This window comes from Sus scrofa, chromosome 6 (assembly GCF_054392235.1).
Source record: "Sus scrofa isolate SSC_HxYL_T2T_F1_AM1 chromosome 6, Sscrofa_HxYL_maternal_Yorkshire_Landrace_v2.0, whole genome shotgun sequence".
NCBI classification, from domain to species: Eukaryota; Metazoa; Chordata; class Mammalia; order Artiodactyla; family Suidae; genus Sus; species Sus scrofa.
Window position 1 is genome coordinate 58,760,131 of NC_139388.1, and position 16,262 is coordinate 58,776,392.

The window sequence follows — 16,262 nt, forward strand, 5'->3', positions numbered from 1 at the left end:
TTTCTGGTTGGGGTCGGGCCCAGAGTTCCTTTATAGCTGCCCCTCGCAGGCCCATGCAGAGGGGAGTCCACAGCCCCAGAAAGAGGAGGACTTGCTGGAGTTCCCACTGTAGTGCAGGGGGTTGAGACTCTGACTGCAGTGGCCTGGGTTGCTGCAGAGGGGCGGGTTCGCTCCCCAGCCCCACACTGTGGGTGAGCGTATCTGGTGCTGCAGTGTAGGGCGCAGCTGCGGCTCGGATTCAGTCCCTGGCCTGGGAATTTCCACAGGCCATGGGTGTGGCCATTAAAAAGAGAGAGAGAAGGACTTGTCTGAAGTCACCTGGCAGGAGTTGGAAGGCGCCCCGAGGTCCCTGACAGACAGGACGTTTAGGCAAAAGGCCCTCTACGGACCAGATGTTGGCCTGAACGGTTTATAGGCAAGATGGGGGTTCCAGAGGACGCCCCCAGGCCGCCCTCAAAGAGCGGCGGCTCTGAGTCAGACCTGGATCCCGGCCTATCTCCTGTTTCCTACTTTGTGTCCTTCGTCACTCTCCAAGCCTCCGTGTCTTGGTCTGTACAACTGGGGCTACCCGTCCACTCCCCAGGTCCCCGGGCAGAGGTAAGGCACGTCAGCTGGCCCCGCGCAGCGCCTGGCCCTCGCGCGCGGGGAGCCCCTGGGGCGTGGGTGGCTGCACAGATGGGTCACCTGAGGCCTCAGGAAGGCGTAACCTCCCGTGTGCGTCAGGGCCGGCCCAGCGACTGAATACCAGACAGCCCGTGAGGACCGTGGCAAGAAGCCGTTTATTGGTCGAGGTGAAGGGCAAGGGCCCGGGCCTCCCAGCGGCCTAGAAATCCATGTCCTCCACCAGGTCCCGGAGGCAGGCCTTGTACTGGTCGGAGGTGAGGGAGAGCGGGTGGCTGTTGGAAATGTGCAGGTCCACCGTGTTCTCCAGGGAGGAGGCGCCCCCGTCCCGCGCCATGTCTACCAGGGCCCGGAGACACATGGGGACAACCTGTGGGGTGTGGGAGGAGGAGTTGGGGAAACGCCGGCACCAGCCGCCCCCACTGTCCCCTAGGATGAACCACGAAGCCCAGGGCTGCTCGGAGTGAAATGGTTGTCCCCATGTTAACAGCCGGGGAGGCCAGTGAGGTCCTCGGGGCTGAGGCTGCAGAGGGGTCCCCCAAGCGTGGCCCAAGCGGCTTGTGGTCAGGACTCCTGGGAGCTGAGCCTGCCAGGACTTGGGGTCCGCCACCTTCTGTGTGGCTGGGAGAGCTCCAAAGAGGCTCGGGGTGAGGCCATGGCAGGGACACGCAGAGGCCCCCGAGGGTAAGGAGCAGCAGAGACTCCTGGCAGCCGCAGTTTCTCTATGGGGCCCCGGGCGCTGAAGTTCCTGGGAGCAACCCCCCACCCCTTGGGATCGTCCCTCCACTCCAGGAGCCAGGGGCTGCCGTACCTTGACCATCACCAGCCTCTTGACCCACGGCTCGTCCTGAGGCCACGACTGCCCCATGCAGAACCAGAGGGTGTAGCGTGGTGAGCGTCTGCTTCCTTCGATGAAGGCAATCAGATCTGGGGGCCCAGGAACTAGTCAGGGATGGAAGAAGGCCCTCTACCTGCTCCCCCAAACCGAGTAACGTCTTTACCTTCTCCCCTGGTTCAAAGCCCAACCTACCTCTGCCACCATGACCAGGGGCTGTTGACCTGGGAAAAGTCCCTGCAGTTCTGGCACCAACTTTAGTGTTCCCCCTCTCTCCCTTCCATCAGGGTAGGGCTGTAGGGGCTGCTTTGCTGCCGTCCCCCCGCTCCCCGCCTCAGCATTTGGATGGGATACAGGCCCAGAAGGGGAGCCTGCTCCCCCAAGGATGCTGAGTGAGTCTGGAGGACATGTGGTTGGTGCTTCCTGCTCTTGAACCCCTCAAGTTCAGGCTGGTCCAATATATAACCATGAGCCATGATGGCTAGTTAAGTTTTAATTGTATCTAATTAAAATCAACGAAAACTGGGAGTTACCATTGTGGCTTGGCGGCAACGAACCCAACTAGTATCCTTGAGGACGCTAGTTCCATCCCTGGCCCTGCTCAGTGGGTTATGGATCCGGTGTTGCCGTGAGCTGTGGTGTAGGTCGCAGACGTGGCTCGGATCTGGCGTGGCTGTGGCTGTGGTGACAGCTCCAGTTGGACCCCTAGCCTGGGAACCTCCATATGTCTCAGGTGCAGCTCTAAAATGGCAAAAAAAAAAAGTTAACTAAAACTTAAAGCTCGTTTCTTCCTTTGCATGCCCTTTATCTACGTCCTCAGTAGCCACTCTGCAGCTGGCGGCTGCCACGCTGGGCAGTGCATACAGTGCATTTCCATCATGGCAGAAAGTTCTAGTTGGATAACAAAGCCCCGCAGGAGTTTTTCTCCTGCGTCTGTCTCTCCACCATAACTGGTGGTGGTGATGACGACAACAACGAAAGCAGCGAACTGCCTGAGCACCTGCTGTGCACTGGGCCCCCTGCCCCCTGCCAGCTCCCAGCAGGTAAGGAGAGAGAAGAGACTTTACAGGTTCCAAGCAGTCCTTGCCTTCCCAGGCTCAACCACAAGCAGAGCAGAGGCTCTGAATTTGATCCACCCCCTGACCCCGGAGGTCTGGAGCCCCGCAGCCTGCCGCTTCCACGGCAGGGCCAAGGCCGCCGCACTCACCTTCGATGAAGGGCCCCAGGTCGAACACGCCTCCTTCCCTGTCCTTGGGGACCTCACCGTCAGGCTTGTGACCGCTGTCCGGGATGAGTTCCTCGCCCATGGCCCAGTACACGTGGCAGTGCCCCAGCCTCTGGGCCCAGAGCCACTGCCCCGCCCTCCACAGAGCCAGCCCCCCGCCCAGGCAGCTCAGCACCCGGCGCACGTAGTCCGCCACACCCCTGTCCGTCAGGGAGGCTGCGGGGTCTGGCAGTCTCACTGGCTGCCCGGCCAGCGTCCCGTCCTCGGCCTCGGATCCCACCAGCCGCAGGCCCCCGGGGCTGCAGACAGTCTGCTGGAAGACTTGGCAGCCCCGGTAGAAGACGGTCACCTGGAACTCCCACTCTGAGCAGCAGCGGCAGCAGGGACATGAGCGGAGAGAGAGGAGGGAGTGTCAGGGGCCGCGGGCCGTGCCAGCCCCGCCCAGCCCACAGCGGGCACTCACCGTCGTCATTCGCCAGCAGCTGCTTCAGTGGGTTTTCACGGACTCCCAGGTTGGGGCAAGAAGCGGGGGCGTCTACACTGGGGCTCAGGGAGAGCTGAGGGGGCTGCTCGAGGGCCAGGGTCAGGCTCGGGGGCCCTGCATCCGAGGCCAAGTCCATGCCACTTAGTAACTTATCCAGACTGTCTTCCTGGAGAGGGGAAAAAAAAAAGCGGCCAGGTATTTCCACGGCCTTTTCTGGAGACTTCACGGGGACCAGGCCTTGTGCTCAGCGGTGTGGAGCCGTGCCTCCAAAGAGGACACAGACCTGAGCTTTGCCCTTAAGGGGATTCTAGTCTGAGGGAGACCCAGCCACCAGCCAAGGCGGTGGAATATACACAGCTTGTACACAGGCTGGGCACTACCGTAGCCCGAGGGGAGCGGCTAATTCCACCCCGAGGATCTGGGTCAGTGCGAGCAAGACCCGGGCAGAGAAGCCTGGGTAGGATTTCAGAAGGGACCTGCCCTGGCACAGACGTCAGCAAGATCAAGGGTAGGGAGGGTCTCGGTTGCCAAGAGGCTGAGGTACCCTGTGCAGGGAGGGAAGCTGTGAAGTCCTAGAAAAGTGGGTGAGGGTCTTAAATGCCTGGTGAAAGCTCCACATTTTCTCCTGAGGATGCTGGGAGGCCAGTGGGAGGCCTGTGAGCAGGGGAGGGACAGGGTCAGCCATGGGTCAGGTAGGGGGCAGACTGCAGGGAGAGAGTGGAGCCTGGAGTGATGGTGGCCTCGCTAGGCCCCTGAGGATGCATGAGGCAGGGGCTGAGCGCAGGACGGTCGGGGCGCATTCTTACGTGGGTATCAGAGGTACTGTATCTGCCACTGAGGTCTAGAGAGGTGTCTGGCTCAGGAAAGTCCCCAACTCCTGTCGAGAAAGGTGGTGAGTGGAGTAGGGGCTCTGGGGACACCCGAAATCCCATCCCTCCAAGCAAAGCCTCACTTCAGCACACCTGAGGTCACAAACTCATAGATCTTGTGTGGGTCGTGGGGGTCCTTGCTGTGGTCCTCTGCTAAACGCAATGCTTCTTTCCGGTTCAGGGCAGACCGGAAATTCCTCTTCCAGGTGGGCAGGTCGGGCTTATCCTTCCCAGGAGTGTAGGCACCACTGGCCTCGGCCCAGGCCTGGGGGGACCAGTGGTACCAAGATAGTGAAGAGGATGACTTAGATCTTGCCCCCAGGGGTCCTAACCTTGGCTCCTCTTGTCCTAACACCACCTTGCCCTCCCCTGGCAGGTTTTGTTTTTGTTTTTGTTTTTGAAACCATAGTTGATTTACAATATTGTGCCAATTCCCTTTGCACGTTCTAACTTAGTTCTCATCCCCAAGCTCTGGAATTCTCTGTGCCCCAAATCCCCCTTACCTCCACCCTTCAAAAACATTTGCTTTCTAAGCCAGCCTCCTGGTCCTAATGGGTGTCTAACTGCCAGTGCGCTGCCCCAGGACACTCTTCGTCATTAGGCTTAACACCACCGGCATATCCTACTTCCGTGGCAACCTCGGCTTCAGGGTCGAGTCTTGCCTCTAATATTCCAAGGTCCGCCCCCAGAATTCTACAACCAAAAGCCCCACCCCAGGGGGTTCCCTACCACCACCACTCCCCTCCCACCCCAGGATGCATTTCCTTCACTTGCCCGGTTCTATTCCTGGGACCTGGCGGCTCCAATCCTCACGGCTGTCAGACGCCCATCTGCGCGTCGTACTAACTTCGCCCCTCCCAGTTCTAACTCCATCCACCCCCACCTGCCAGAATAAGCGTGGGCCGCGCGGTCGAGCTGATCCCATCCCTCGGCCCCGTCCCCTTGGAGTCCGCCGGGCCCGGCGCGCGCGCACCTGGAAGATGCCGAAGTCCTCCTGCTGGGCATCCTGCCGCAAGCCGTGCTTCCAAGGGATGCGGAAGCGCGTGTGGCCCTCATCCAGCCAGGCCACGCCCTCCAGTTGCCCCTGGTTCAGCTGAGATATCAGCCAGGGCAGGATCCGAGGCTTCTGAGTTCCCATGGGCCTGTGCGCCGGGGACAGTTCCTGGATATAGGCGGACTCCCAGGCCCACCCAGTTGGAAGGTTCCGAACCCAGACCTCCCTCTCAAGCGCCACGGCGCAGGGTCCTCACCTCTATTCTCCTGGGGTACAGACAGGAGACCTCCCATCCTCCAGAGAGGCTCCCTAATTCAGAGAGGAGTCCCTCCAAAACCCCTCTCCTTTCCCCAGCTTCTTTTATCTACATACCTCTACCTCCCTCAATTCTACCTTCCTCAATTCCGCCAGTGTAGACCTTCCCCACTCCACTGAAAGCCCTTCCCTCCCCCACATCACACAGTGCAGGTACTCTTATCTCCAGGGTAGACGCCTCCCTCCCGTTACTGCCGTGCACATGCTAGGGACTCGCAGACCTCTACCTCCCACACTCAACTCCAGTGTAGCTCCCCCCGCTCCCCAGAACCCCTCACTCATAGACCGACCAACCACAGTTCCTCCCAAACAGACGGCCTCCCTCCTCCGCGGCACGCCCCACTTCCCAGAGTGGATCGCTTCTCATTCACAGAGTCCTTCTCTCCCCTAGATACCCCAGTGTGGACACCTCCTCTTCTCTCCTACCAACTACTTTTCTAAGTTTTGTTTTACAGCCAGCCATTGCTTCACTTCCTTTCCTTCTCGCTTCACTTTCCCCAGCGTACACAAACCCCCTTCCCCACTGTCAAGGCAGACGCATCCTTCCTCCGTCCCATTCTTCACTACTGGACGCCACCAACTCCCCCGCTTTTCCGCGTTACCTAGGTAGTGGGTCGAGGCGCGTAGAGTGCCGGGAGGAGGTGCGCCGGGAACCCAGGAACCCAGAAACCCAGAAAACCCACTCCTGCGTTTGAAGCCCCGTAGCTCTCGAACTCGCCGCCGCACACCCCACTTCTCGTCAGCTGAGTTTTAGAGGTGGGACTTGTTTTCTGTTGATTTCTTGAAATAAAAACGACTTTAACGTCGTTAGGATTATCGACTCGACAGCCAGAGAGGCGGTACAGTGAGCCGGGAAAACTCCCCCGCCCATCATGCCCTTTTTAGGTCTTCCGACCACGGGCATGCTGGGAGCGTTCTATGCAAATTAGGCGGGCCTCATCGCCCCGCCCCTTCCACGTTTGGGCCGGCTCCTAGCCGGTACAGTCATTGCGCAGGCGCGGGAAAGTCGCCCTAAGGAAAGTTTATACAAGTTCAGTGGAGGAGGCGGCGGCGGCGGGGCCCGGGACCAGGTGAGCGGGAGGTGAGGGAGAGCTAGGTGAGCAGGGAAGAAAAGGGGGCCGGGATCTAGGAGCAGGTAGCCCAGTCACGCTTCCCCGACATCTGCGTGTCCCGGCTCCCCCAAATTCCAGCCCGAGTCAGAGTGGAACTACACCTCCCAGCAGGCTGCGCGGCGAACAAGTAACGGACGGAGGGGAATGTTTGCTACGAAGTCTGCTGGGAATCGTAGTTCCTGATCCTCTACGGACTTGAATAGCTTGGCATATACTTTCAGAATGGAGAAGTCAGAGCCCCAAGCCTCCTTCTCCTTCGGGGACTCAGGGATCTGAGGCCCCAGTCTCCTTCTCTCTTAGACTCAAGAGTTCAGACCCCCAGCCCCCTACTCCGAAAACCAAGAGTCCAGGCCCCCAGTCCCCTCCTCCCTTGGACCCCAAATCCAAATCCCCAGCTTTCTCCTCTCCCAGGATCAGGATGTCTTTGCCCTCATCCCTCTCCTCCTTCTGAGAACTCAAGTGTCTGGGCCCCCAGACCCCAACTTCTGTAAGGAACCTGGGAATCCAGACTCTCAGCCCCTTCCTCCCTTGGGCACGCATGAATCCTGACGGCACCACACTTCTCATTCCGGGACTAGCAATTTGGGCCCCCAGCCGGCAGTTCTTGCTGAACCCTGGAGTCCATCCCCAGCTCCTTCTCTTATAGGTGCCTCCATGGCAGGCTCTGAAGAGCTGGCGCTCCGGGAGGACACTCTGAAGGTCCTAGCTGCCTTCCTTAGGCGGGATGAGGCTGCCGGCTCGCCCATTCTGTCCCCACCCAGGTAAGAGGTGTTGCCCTCCTCCCTGAGGAAACTGCATTGGGGGTGGGCTCCTCTCGAACTCTGGTCCCCGGACTCAGTCTTTCTCTCCCCGCCTCCCCTCCCTTTATATCTGGCTCTCCTCCTTGTCCTGCGGGTTGCAGGGAAATGCCCTCAGTGAGAGGACAAAAGGACTGCTTGCCGAGGGCCTTGAGTCACACTCCGCGGTCCCTTTCCCCAGGAGCCCTGCCCAGGAGGAGCAGACAGATTTCCTGAGCCGCCTTCGAAGATGTCTTCCCTGCTCCCTGGGGCGAGGAGCAGTTCCCCCTGAGTCCCCTCGGCCTTGCTCCCTGCCCCTCCGGCCCTGCTATGGTTCAGAGCCTGGTAAGCTCTCCCTCAGTCACCCAAGAACTGACAGGACCAGGAACTTTGATTCTTAAAGCATAGAGAGGGTGAGGAACTAGTTTAAGATCACTCAGCCCAGGAGTGACCTAGTGGTTAACCAACCAGACTAGGATCCATGAGGATGCGGGTTTGATCCCTGGCCTCACTCAGTGGTTTAAGAATCCCGCATTGTCGTGAGCTGTGGTGTAGGTCGCAAATGCGGCTTGGAATACGCCAGCAGTTATAGCTCCGATTCGACCCCTAGCCCGGGACCCTCCATATGCTGTGGGTGCGGCCCCAAAAAGAAAAAAAATCAGCCAGGGAGTCCTACTGTGGTGCAGTGGGTTAAGGATCTGGCATTGTCTCTAGGGCGACGTGGTTCAATCCCCAGCCTGGCACAGTGGGTTCGGGATCCTGCATTGCCACAGCTGTGGTTTGGATTTGATCCCTGGCTCGGGAACTTCAATGTGCTGTGGGTGTGCCCCTCCCCCCCCAAATCACTCAGCTAAGGGGGTAGCTTTGGGGGATCTCCAGCACCTACCCTCACCCCCGACCCCCAATTAGATTGCTCTCTGTCACTTCTGTGAGCTGACATCAGGAGGGCTTTTGGTCCCTTTCTCTTTGTTAATCTCTCTTCCCATATGTGCTTCCCTGCCCTTAGGGCTTCTGTAGCCACCAGGGCCCCCAGTAGAGAGGCAGGAGACCTGATTTTCAGCCATAATTCCCTGGCTGCTTTTGGTTGCATGAATCTTTTGCTCCAACATCAAAGTAGGAAGGGAGAGGTGGGTATTGGGCATGATTAAGAATGAACTGTAGGTTTCCTCCTATGTGAGCCTGGAGAGACTGGTAATGGCCAGTGGGAGTGCTCACTTGAAGAGGACTTCACAGCTGGAGAGAGGAGGTCTGTGACCAGTTGTTGCCTGAAACGGGCACGGGACAGAGTGGTAATAGCTGGGGTGCCCTGTGTGTGCCTTCCTTGGGTGGGATAATCTTCAAGGTCCAGTTCAGCTCTAACCTAAGTCCGTCTGGGGGGAAAGTAGAGGGTCTTTTACCAGGTTTGCTCGCGGGGCCTCGGTTTACCCCATTCTGAAATGGAAATCATGGCTTCCTGGCAATGTGGTTGGGAGGAGAGTATCCAGAGATGCCTGACCCATCGCTGGCTCTTCTCATCCTAGGCCCAGCTACTCCAGACTTCTACGCCCTGGTGGCCCAGAGGCTGGAACAGCTGGTCCAAGAGCAACTGAGATCCCCACCTAGCCCAGGTGAGGTGCAGAGGGGCTCTGGAGAAGGATGACGGTAGAAGGGTCGTCAGGATTCTGCACCCCCGCCAAAATCTCCTCCACCCTTCAGAATTACAGGGTCACCCACCCACAGAAAAGGAAGCCCTGCTGCGGAAGCTGGTGGCCTTGCTGGAGGAGGAGGCAGAAGTCATAAACCAGAAGGTGATGAGCAGTCTGTTCTCTCCCTTCCTTAGGATAGGGATTGTGGCTTGGTTTGCAGGGGAACTGAAGCAGAATCTGCATTCTCATTGGATGGTCAGGTGGGGAGAGGGTGGAATAAGGCTTCTGGGAAGGGTTGATTGACAGATAAGCCTGGGCTTGGGTATATTAAAATTAGTGGCTTCGGAGTTCCCGTCGTGGCGCAGCTGTTAACGAATCCGACTAGGAACCATGAGGTTGCGGGTTCGATCCCTGGCCTTGCTTAGTGGGTTAAGGATCCGGCGTTACCACGAGCTGTGGTCTGGGTCGCAGATTCGGCTCGGATCCCGAGTTGCTGTGGCTGTGGCGTAGGCTGGTGGCTACAGCTCCAATTCGACCCCTAGCCTGGGAACCTCCATATGCTGCAGGAGCGGCCCCAGAAAAGTCAAAAAAGACAAAAAAAAAATTAGTGGCTTCATTGATGGTTAGAGGGGCGCGGCCTAAAGGCAGGGGGTGTGGCCATCAGAAACGTTCTAGGAAAGATGGGACCAGTCAAGGGAGTAAGAGAAAGTTTAAAGCTGGCTGTTTAAAATCTGAAGCCCTGATTGACTGTATTAGTTTAGGCGCATGGCTTAGAATATGGGGAAAATGGACTGCCGCGGAGGGAGTGTGGCTTGTGACCCTATCCTGGAATCCGATTGGGTAAGGAGCTTGGGCACAGCGTATGGTCCTATAATATTCATTGTTTGGAGGAAGGCAGGGTTACTGTAGGCACTATCCTGGCCTCCGGTGCTCTCCGGTAAACCCAGAGGAGTGAGACTAGGGTAGAGCATGCTGGAACACAGCTAATGTAGGGCTTGGCTCTGATTGGCTATTGAGGTCTTAGCAGGGGCGTGGCTTCTTTGGTTCTAGGCCATCTCTCTGGGAGCCGTTTGGCCGAGATCCTAGTCCCGTTTGCGATTGGCTTTTGTGATGGATAGGGGCGTGGCTTAGAGTGGCAGTCGTAGCTAGAACGCGCTTGAAGCCACGCCTCCCAGCTTCCTATTGGCTGGCTACGAGAGTGTGGCTGAGACGGACCCTGCCTCTTTCCCTCCCCGCCCCACAGCTGGCCTCAGACCCTGCCTTGCAGCGCAAATTGGCCCGCCTCTCTGCCGGCTCCTTCAGCCGCCTAGTGGAGCTCTTCTCAAACCGGGAGGGCAGCCCTGGCCCAAGCCAAGCACGCCCCTCGATGCCGTGCCCTGGGCCCCCGCCGCCTTCCCCGGAGCCCCTGGCCCGCCTGGCCCTGGCTATGGAGCTGACCCGGCGCGTGGCCGGGCTGGGGGGCACCCTGGCTGGACTCAGTGTAGAGCATGTGCACAGCTTCGCACCCTGGATCCAGGCCCATGGGGGCTGGGTGAGCCACCAAAGCCCCTCTGGGCTTCTCTTTACTTAATTGTGTGTGTGTGTGTGTGTGTGTGTGTGTGTGTGTGTGTGTGTGTTGGGGGGTGGGGCGGGGTGGCTCTTAGGCTTCCTTTCAGAAGTCGCATTTGTTCTGGCTCCACCATTCATCCATTGTGTGTTTATCGAGCACCTACTACTGTACACCAGGCACTGCAGATGCTATGGCCAGCTTAAACCACGCTGGTTTACATTGACCGTTTTGAGTTGGAAACAAGTTTCCTCTTCTGTTAAAAATAGGGAGATATAGAGTACCTATCTCAAAGGGCTATTGTGGGGATTAAAATGGGATCATCCTTGTAAGTACTTGGCATTTGTTTGTGTGATTATCTGGTGACTGTCTGCCTGTGCAGTGCCGCCTGCCAGAATGCCCTTGCCCTAGTGTCCCCCCCGCCTCACTTCCCCTGCTCCTCTGCCCAGGTATCACCCCCAGGGAGACCTTCCCTGATTCCCATTTAAAATCGAAGCCGCCTCCACGCCCTCCCACCCACCCTCCTTCCCTTTTCACTGGCTTCCTTCCTCCGGAGCACTCCGCACCTTCCAACAGGCACCTTCTAACAGAGAGAAGAATTGACTTGTTTTACTTATTTCCTTGTATTTGTTGTCTTTTCCCACCCCTGCCACATCAATTTCGGAAGTCTAGGGAGTCTTACTTATCCTTGCTTGCTCACTGCTTTAAATCCAGTGCTAGGCTCAGAGCTGGATTGGGCTCCTGTGTGAGCTTGGCAACGGCCCCCTGTCTCCCTGAACACCAGTCGTCGTCGTCCCGTGCCCCGCCCCCCGCTCAATCTCACTTACCTGTCTCCTCATTGCCAGGCTTTCAGAATGTAAGCATTGCTTTCACAGACTGGCAGGAGCTGGCCAGGTGTCTTTGAGGAGCAGAGAGGCGGCCAGTAGGGCTGGAGCAGGGGGAGTGAGGGGGAGTGGGTGGGAGATGAAAGCAGGAGGGACGCCAGATCGCGCTAGGCTTCAAGGTCTTGTGGTCACGGAAGGACCTTGGACTTCGAACCGGGAGTCCCAGGAGGGCACTGAGCAGAGGAAGGAAGCTAGCTACTCGGGTGGTCACCGGCGCCCTCTGGTGGCCGCATGGGGGACTACTGTCAGCGGCCAGGGCGGAAGTAGGGAGCTGGGAGGAGGACTGCCTTGGTCCGAAGAAGACCTGAGGGTGGATCAGACCAGAATAGGAGGAGTGGAGAATTCTCTCTCTGTTTTTTTTTTGTCTTTTGTCTTTTCGTTGTTGTTGCTATTTCTTGGGCCGCTCCCGCGGCATATGGAGGTTCCCAGGCTAGGGGTCGAATCGGAGCTGTAGCCACCGGCCTACGCCAGAGCCGCAGCAACGCGGGATCCGAGCCGCGTCTGCAACCTACACCACAGCTCACGGCAACGCCGGATCGTTAACCCACTGAGCAAGGGCAGCGACCGAACCCGCAACCTCATGGTTCCTAGTCGGATTCGTTAACCACTGCGCCACGACGGGAACTCCGGAGTGGAGAATTCTCGAGGCAAACCTGATAGATTTTGCACATGGAGTGGATGTGGAGATTGAATGGAAGACGGGAGTCAAGGATGATGCCAAAGATGCTGGCCTGAGCAACTGCAGGGCGGCATCTGCGGTCCCCTGAGACCAGGAAGAGCAGAGTGGAAGGGCAGGTAGGGAGCAGGTTTGGGGAAGAGTCCGAGATGATAGGAGGTGGGTCCAGCTAAGGGAGAGCAGCCTGTAAGACCTCAAAGCAAGATGATGACCGCACAGTGGATATTAGTGTCCAGAGCTCCCAGCAGAAGCTGATTTATTTGTAACACCATTTTCATGTTTAAGGAATGGTAACAGGTCAGCTTGGCCAGGTCCTGAGCCAAGGCCTTTAGTGGAATGATCCCATTCAAACCCCACAAAACCTTGTGGTTTTCAGTTATTAAACGGGTCTCATAGAGACTGAGGGGGAAAATCCCTCTTGCAGGGTGGGGGCTTGGAATATTGCTAGAAATAATTATTTGGTGCACCCTCTTTGACACAAAGCCAGGGCTCTGGATCACTAAACCCCCAGGACTCTGGAGTTCCTGTCGTGGCTCAATGGTTAATGAACCTAACATCCATGAGGACGTGAGTTTGATCCCTGGCCTCGCTCAGTGGGTTAAGGATCTGACGTTGTCGTGAGCTGTGGTGTAGTCGAAGACACAGCTCAGATCTGGTGTTGCGTGGCTGTGCTGTAAGCTCCAATTGGACCCCTAGCCTGGGAACCTCCATATGCTGCAAGTGCAGCCCTATAAAGCAAAACAACAACAACAACAACAAAAACACCCAAAAAAACCCTGGACTCTGTTTATTCCCCTTCTCTGAGTCTCTGTACACCCCCCTATGGGGCTCTGTCCCCCCACCCCCACCCCAGGACTCTGTTCCCATCCTCCACTTGATCCCCGGTCCTTTTTCGGAGTCTCCATCCCTGTCACCTCTCTCTGGGTCTCTTTGTCCTCCTCCCTCTCTCTGGTCCCTTGCCTTCGCTGTCTCTGCTCTCACTCGGCTGGTGTGGATGCCTCTGCTCACAGGGCTCTGCCACTTTTCCCCTCCAGGAGGGCATCCTGGCAGTTTCACCTGTGGACTTGAACTTACCCCTGGACTGAATTCTGCCTCAGAAGCTGTTCCGAGATCGGACCTCAGGTCTCTGCGTTCTTTTCCCAAGTCTCCCTGTTCCACTCAGGGCTGTGGGGTGGCGGCTGCCCTCTCTGTTTTTGCCAAAAAAAAAAAACCCAAAAACAAAAAACTGTTTAAAACACTTTCATATTAAAGACTTTTTCAAGTATTTGTTTGTCTTTTCACTCAAGATCTAGACTTCTAAGTAGAGGAGATTTGGTTCAGAGAGCTCTCTGGTGTATAAATTGAGAAAAGAGCCAGTTCCTTCTTTCTAGAAATATCTATTTGGAGCACCCAGGAGCACCTGTCACCTGAAAACATACCGCTGTTTGGAGGATACCTGTGAGTATGGTTGCAGCTAATTACATGTTTCCCCCTATTGCATGAGTGGCTTTTTCTAGCTAATCCTGTGTTGAGAGTCCTGGACTCTTCCCAGCTGTTTCCAGGAGAAACGCTCTGATCTGCCTTCCCGGGGCATCCAGAACCCCACCCTCCTCTCGTTGTTCTCTTTGCCCTGCGCTTTCGGCGTCTTTTGTGCTGGTCTCTCCACGTCTCCCTGTCCGCCAGCGATCTGTCACCGTTCAAGGATGATCCCCTGCTTCCCAGAGGGCCGTTTTGTAAATGCAGAAAAGGAAACGTGCAGGAGTGCAGTCACGCTTCATGCTGCGCGGATTCTGCATTTTCCAGTTCGGATTCTGCATTTTCCAGTTCGCCGCCTCTTGGCGGTGAACTTGCAGTCGCGGGAGGAAGAGGCGCGCGCCTTCGCGGGTTGTTGACGGGCCTGCGCAGGCTCAGAGCAGCAGAGGCGCCCACCTGCCCGGGGGCCCCTTTCAGCTCAGGCCGGGTGAGACCACACTGCCTTCTGGGTTCAGCTTGCACGGCCGCAAGTGAAAATCCTTTCCGCGATCTACTTAGGGCCACATTATTTTTTACCCTGTTTCTGCGCTTTTGGTGGTGATTTCACGGGATCCAAGGGTCCTGCTCATAGCGCTGAAGTGCTGGGTTGGGTTCCTAAATTCTGGAAAGCTGGGGTGCACCTCAATTAGATCAGCTTTGTTGTGGATGATTTTTGTTATAGTGCTGTTGGCTATGTAGTCATTGTCAGTGGACCAACTCGATGTTAAAAGAACGTGTCTTTAAGCTGAAAACACACAGAGAACCAGTTTTTGTTGTTGTCTGGTTTTTTTTTTTTGTGGTGGTGGTGGTGGTTTTTTGTTTGTTGTTTTTTAGGGCCTCACCTGCGGCATATGGAGGTTCCCAGGCGAGGAGTCTCATCAGAGCTACAGCTGCCGGCCTGCACCACAGCCACAGCCACGCGGGATCCGAGTTGCATCTGGGACCCACACCACGGCTCACACCAATCCCGGATCCTTAACCCACTTAGCAAGGCCAGGGATTGAACTCACATCCTCATGGATACTAGTTGGATTCGTTTCCACTGTGCCACAAGGGGAACTCCCCAGATTTTTTTTTTTTTTTTTTTTTTGTGAGGCTGCATGTACGGCATATGGAGGTTCCCAGGCTAGGGGTGCAGTGGAATTGCAGCTGCCAACCTACACTACAGCCTCAGCAACACTGGATCCGAGCCACATCTTTGACCTACACCATAGCTTATGGCAACCGCCAGATCCCTAACCCACTGAGTGGGGCCAGGGATTGAATCTGCGTCTTCACAGACACTATGTCGGCTTCTTTAAGCCACTGAGTCACGACAGGAACTCCCAGATTATATTTTAATGGATCGACAAAAGTGCTGTGATAAGACGCTCATGGTGACCTGACCCTGTATCTCCCTCAGCAGCAATGGCTTGGTGTTCACCAATGAATCGATAAACTTTGCAGCAACTTTATAGAGTGTAACTATTGTAACTAGCACAAATAGTAAGAATCAAGTGTATATGGAAATAAAGCTTTTTTTTTTAAACTATCTTTATTTATTTTATTTTTTTTGCTTTTTCTAGGGCCACACCTGCAGCATATGGAGGTTCCCAGGCTAGGGGTCAAATCAGAGCTACAGCTGCCACCTATGCCACAACCACAGCAACGTGGGATCCAAGCCACGTGTGTGACCTATACCACAGTTCACCGCAACGCTGGATCCTTAACCCACTGAACAAGGCCAGGGGTCAAATCTGCATCCTCGTGGATGCCAGTTGGGTTCGTTAACCACTGAGCCACAACGGGAACTCCCAAACTGCTGGATCCTTAATCCACTGCACTGCAGTGGAAACATAACCCAAGTCTTCTAACTAGACTTCTGGTCACACCAACTCCAACCCCCCAGTAATCTTGACCATTCCGTAGCCTATTAGCATCACTGGCCAACAGAAATAGAAGATGAGCCATATGCATTATTTAGAATGCATGAATAGCCTCATTAAAGCAAACTAAAAAGTGGGAGTTCTCTGGTGGTCTAGTGGTAAGGATTTGGTGCTTTCACCGCTGCGGCCCGGGTTCAAACCCTGGTCTGGGAACTGAGATCCCACAGCAATATGCCTCATGCCAGGGCCAAAAAAAAAAAAAAAAAAAGCCAAGTGAAAAGTAACAGGTGAATTCATTATAACACGTTTTTTCCCCCATTTATCCAAAACAGAATCATTTTAACGTGATCAGTATAAAATATTAAAATATTACAGACTCCTTTTTAATAAGAAGTTTTCAGAATCTGGTGTGGGTTTAATAGCCATAACACATCTCAGTTGAGACTTGCCGTGGTCCATTGCTCTGTTGTCCCGTGTGGCTGCCTTTTTTGAAAATGCAAAATTTGACCCTGACAACTCCCCTGGTTTTACCTCCAACTCAGACCTCTTCCCTCTATACTCTGCCCCTTTATCTCTCCCCAGTGCCATCTCCTTTACAACAACTTACCTTGAGGGAATTCCTATTGTGGTTCAGCAGTAACAAATGTGACTAGTATCCATGAAGACTCAGGTGCCATCTCTGGCCTCGCTCAGAGAGTTAAGGATCCAGCATTGCTGTGAGCTGTGGTGTAGGCCGGCGGCTACAGCTCTGATTCAACCCCTAGCCTGGGAACCTCCATATGCTGCAGGTGTGCCCCCCCTCCAAAATAAAACCCAAAACCTGACATTGAGAATTTATTATAATATCTCGTTCTTAGCAACACAATGCAAAAGTAATTGATTGGCTTAAAACGGTTGGATATTAGAAAAAAATAGTTCCCTGGTGGCTTAGTGATTAAATATCC

General features: G+C 55.7%; 2 protein-coding genes across 10 annotated transcripts; one reads left to right on the top strand and one right to left on the bottom strand.

The window, feature by feature from the left end:
- Positions 1–755: 755 nt before the first annotated feature.
- On the bottom strand, positions 756–11,699 carry IRF3 (interferon regulatory factor 3). 5 transcript variants are annotated; one of them, NM_213770.2, is given in 8 exon segments: positions 756–991; positions 1,433–1,548; positions 2,664–3,044; positions 3,145–3,331; positions 3,972–4,042; positions 4,128–4,299; positions 5,008–5,176; positions 11,230–11,699. In NM_213770.2, coding segments are annotated over 7 exon segments (1,260 nt in total). In that variant the 5' UTR covers positions 5,173–5,176; positions 11,230–11,699; the 3' UTR covers positions 756–823.
- Positions 6,321–14,984, top strand: BCL2L12 (BCL2 like 12). 5 transcript variants are annotated; one of them, XM_013998657.3, is made up of 7 exons: positions 6,321–6,413; positions 7,102–7,216; positions 7,434–7,576; positions 8,752–8,838; positions 8,927–9,018; positions 10,100–10,387; positions 12,997–14,984. In XM_013998657.3, exons 2-7 carry the CDS (start codon positions 7,110–7,112, stop codon positions 13,045–13,047), a joined length of 768 nt encoding a protein of 255 aa, XP_013854111.3. In that variant the 5' UTR covers positions 6,321–6,413; positions 7,102–7,109; the 3' UTR covers positions 13,048–14,984. The 5 variants fall into 5 exon arrangements, with proteins under 5 accessions (XP_013854111.3, XP_084817956.1, XP_084817957.1 ...); XM_084961830.1 differs by having other exon boundaries at positions 6,321–6,424; positions 12,997–13,226; XM_084961831.1 differs by lacking the exon at positions 10,100–10,387.
- Positions 14,985–16,262: the final 1,278 nt, after the last annotated feature.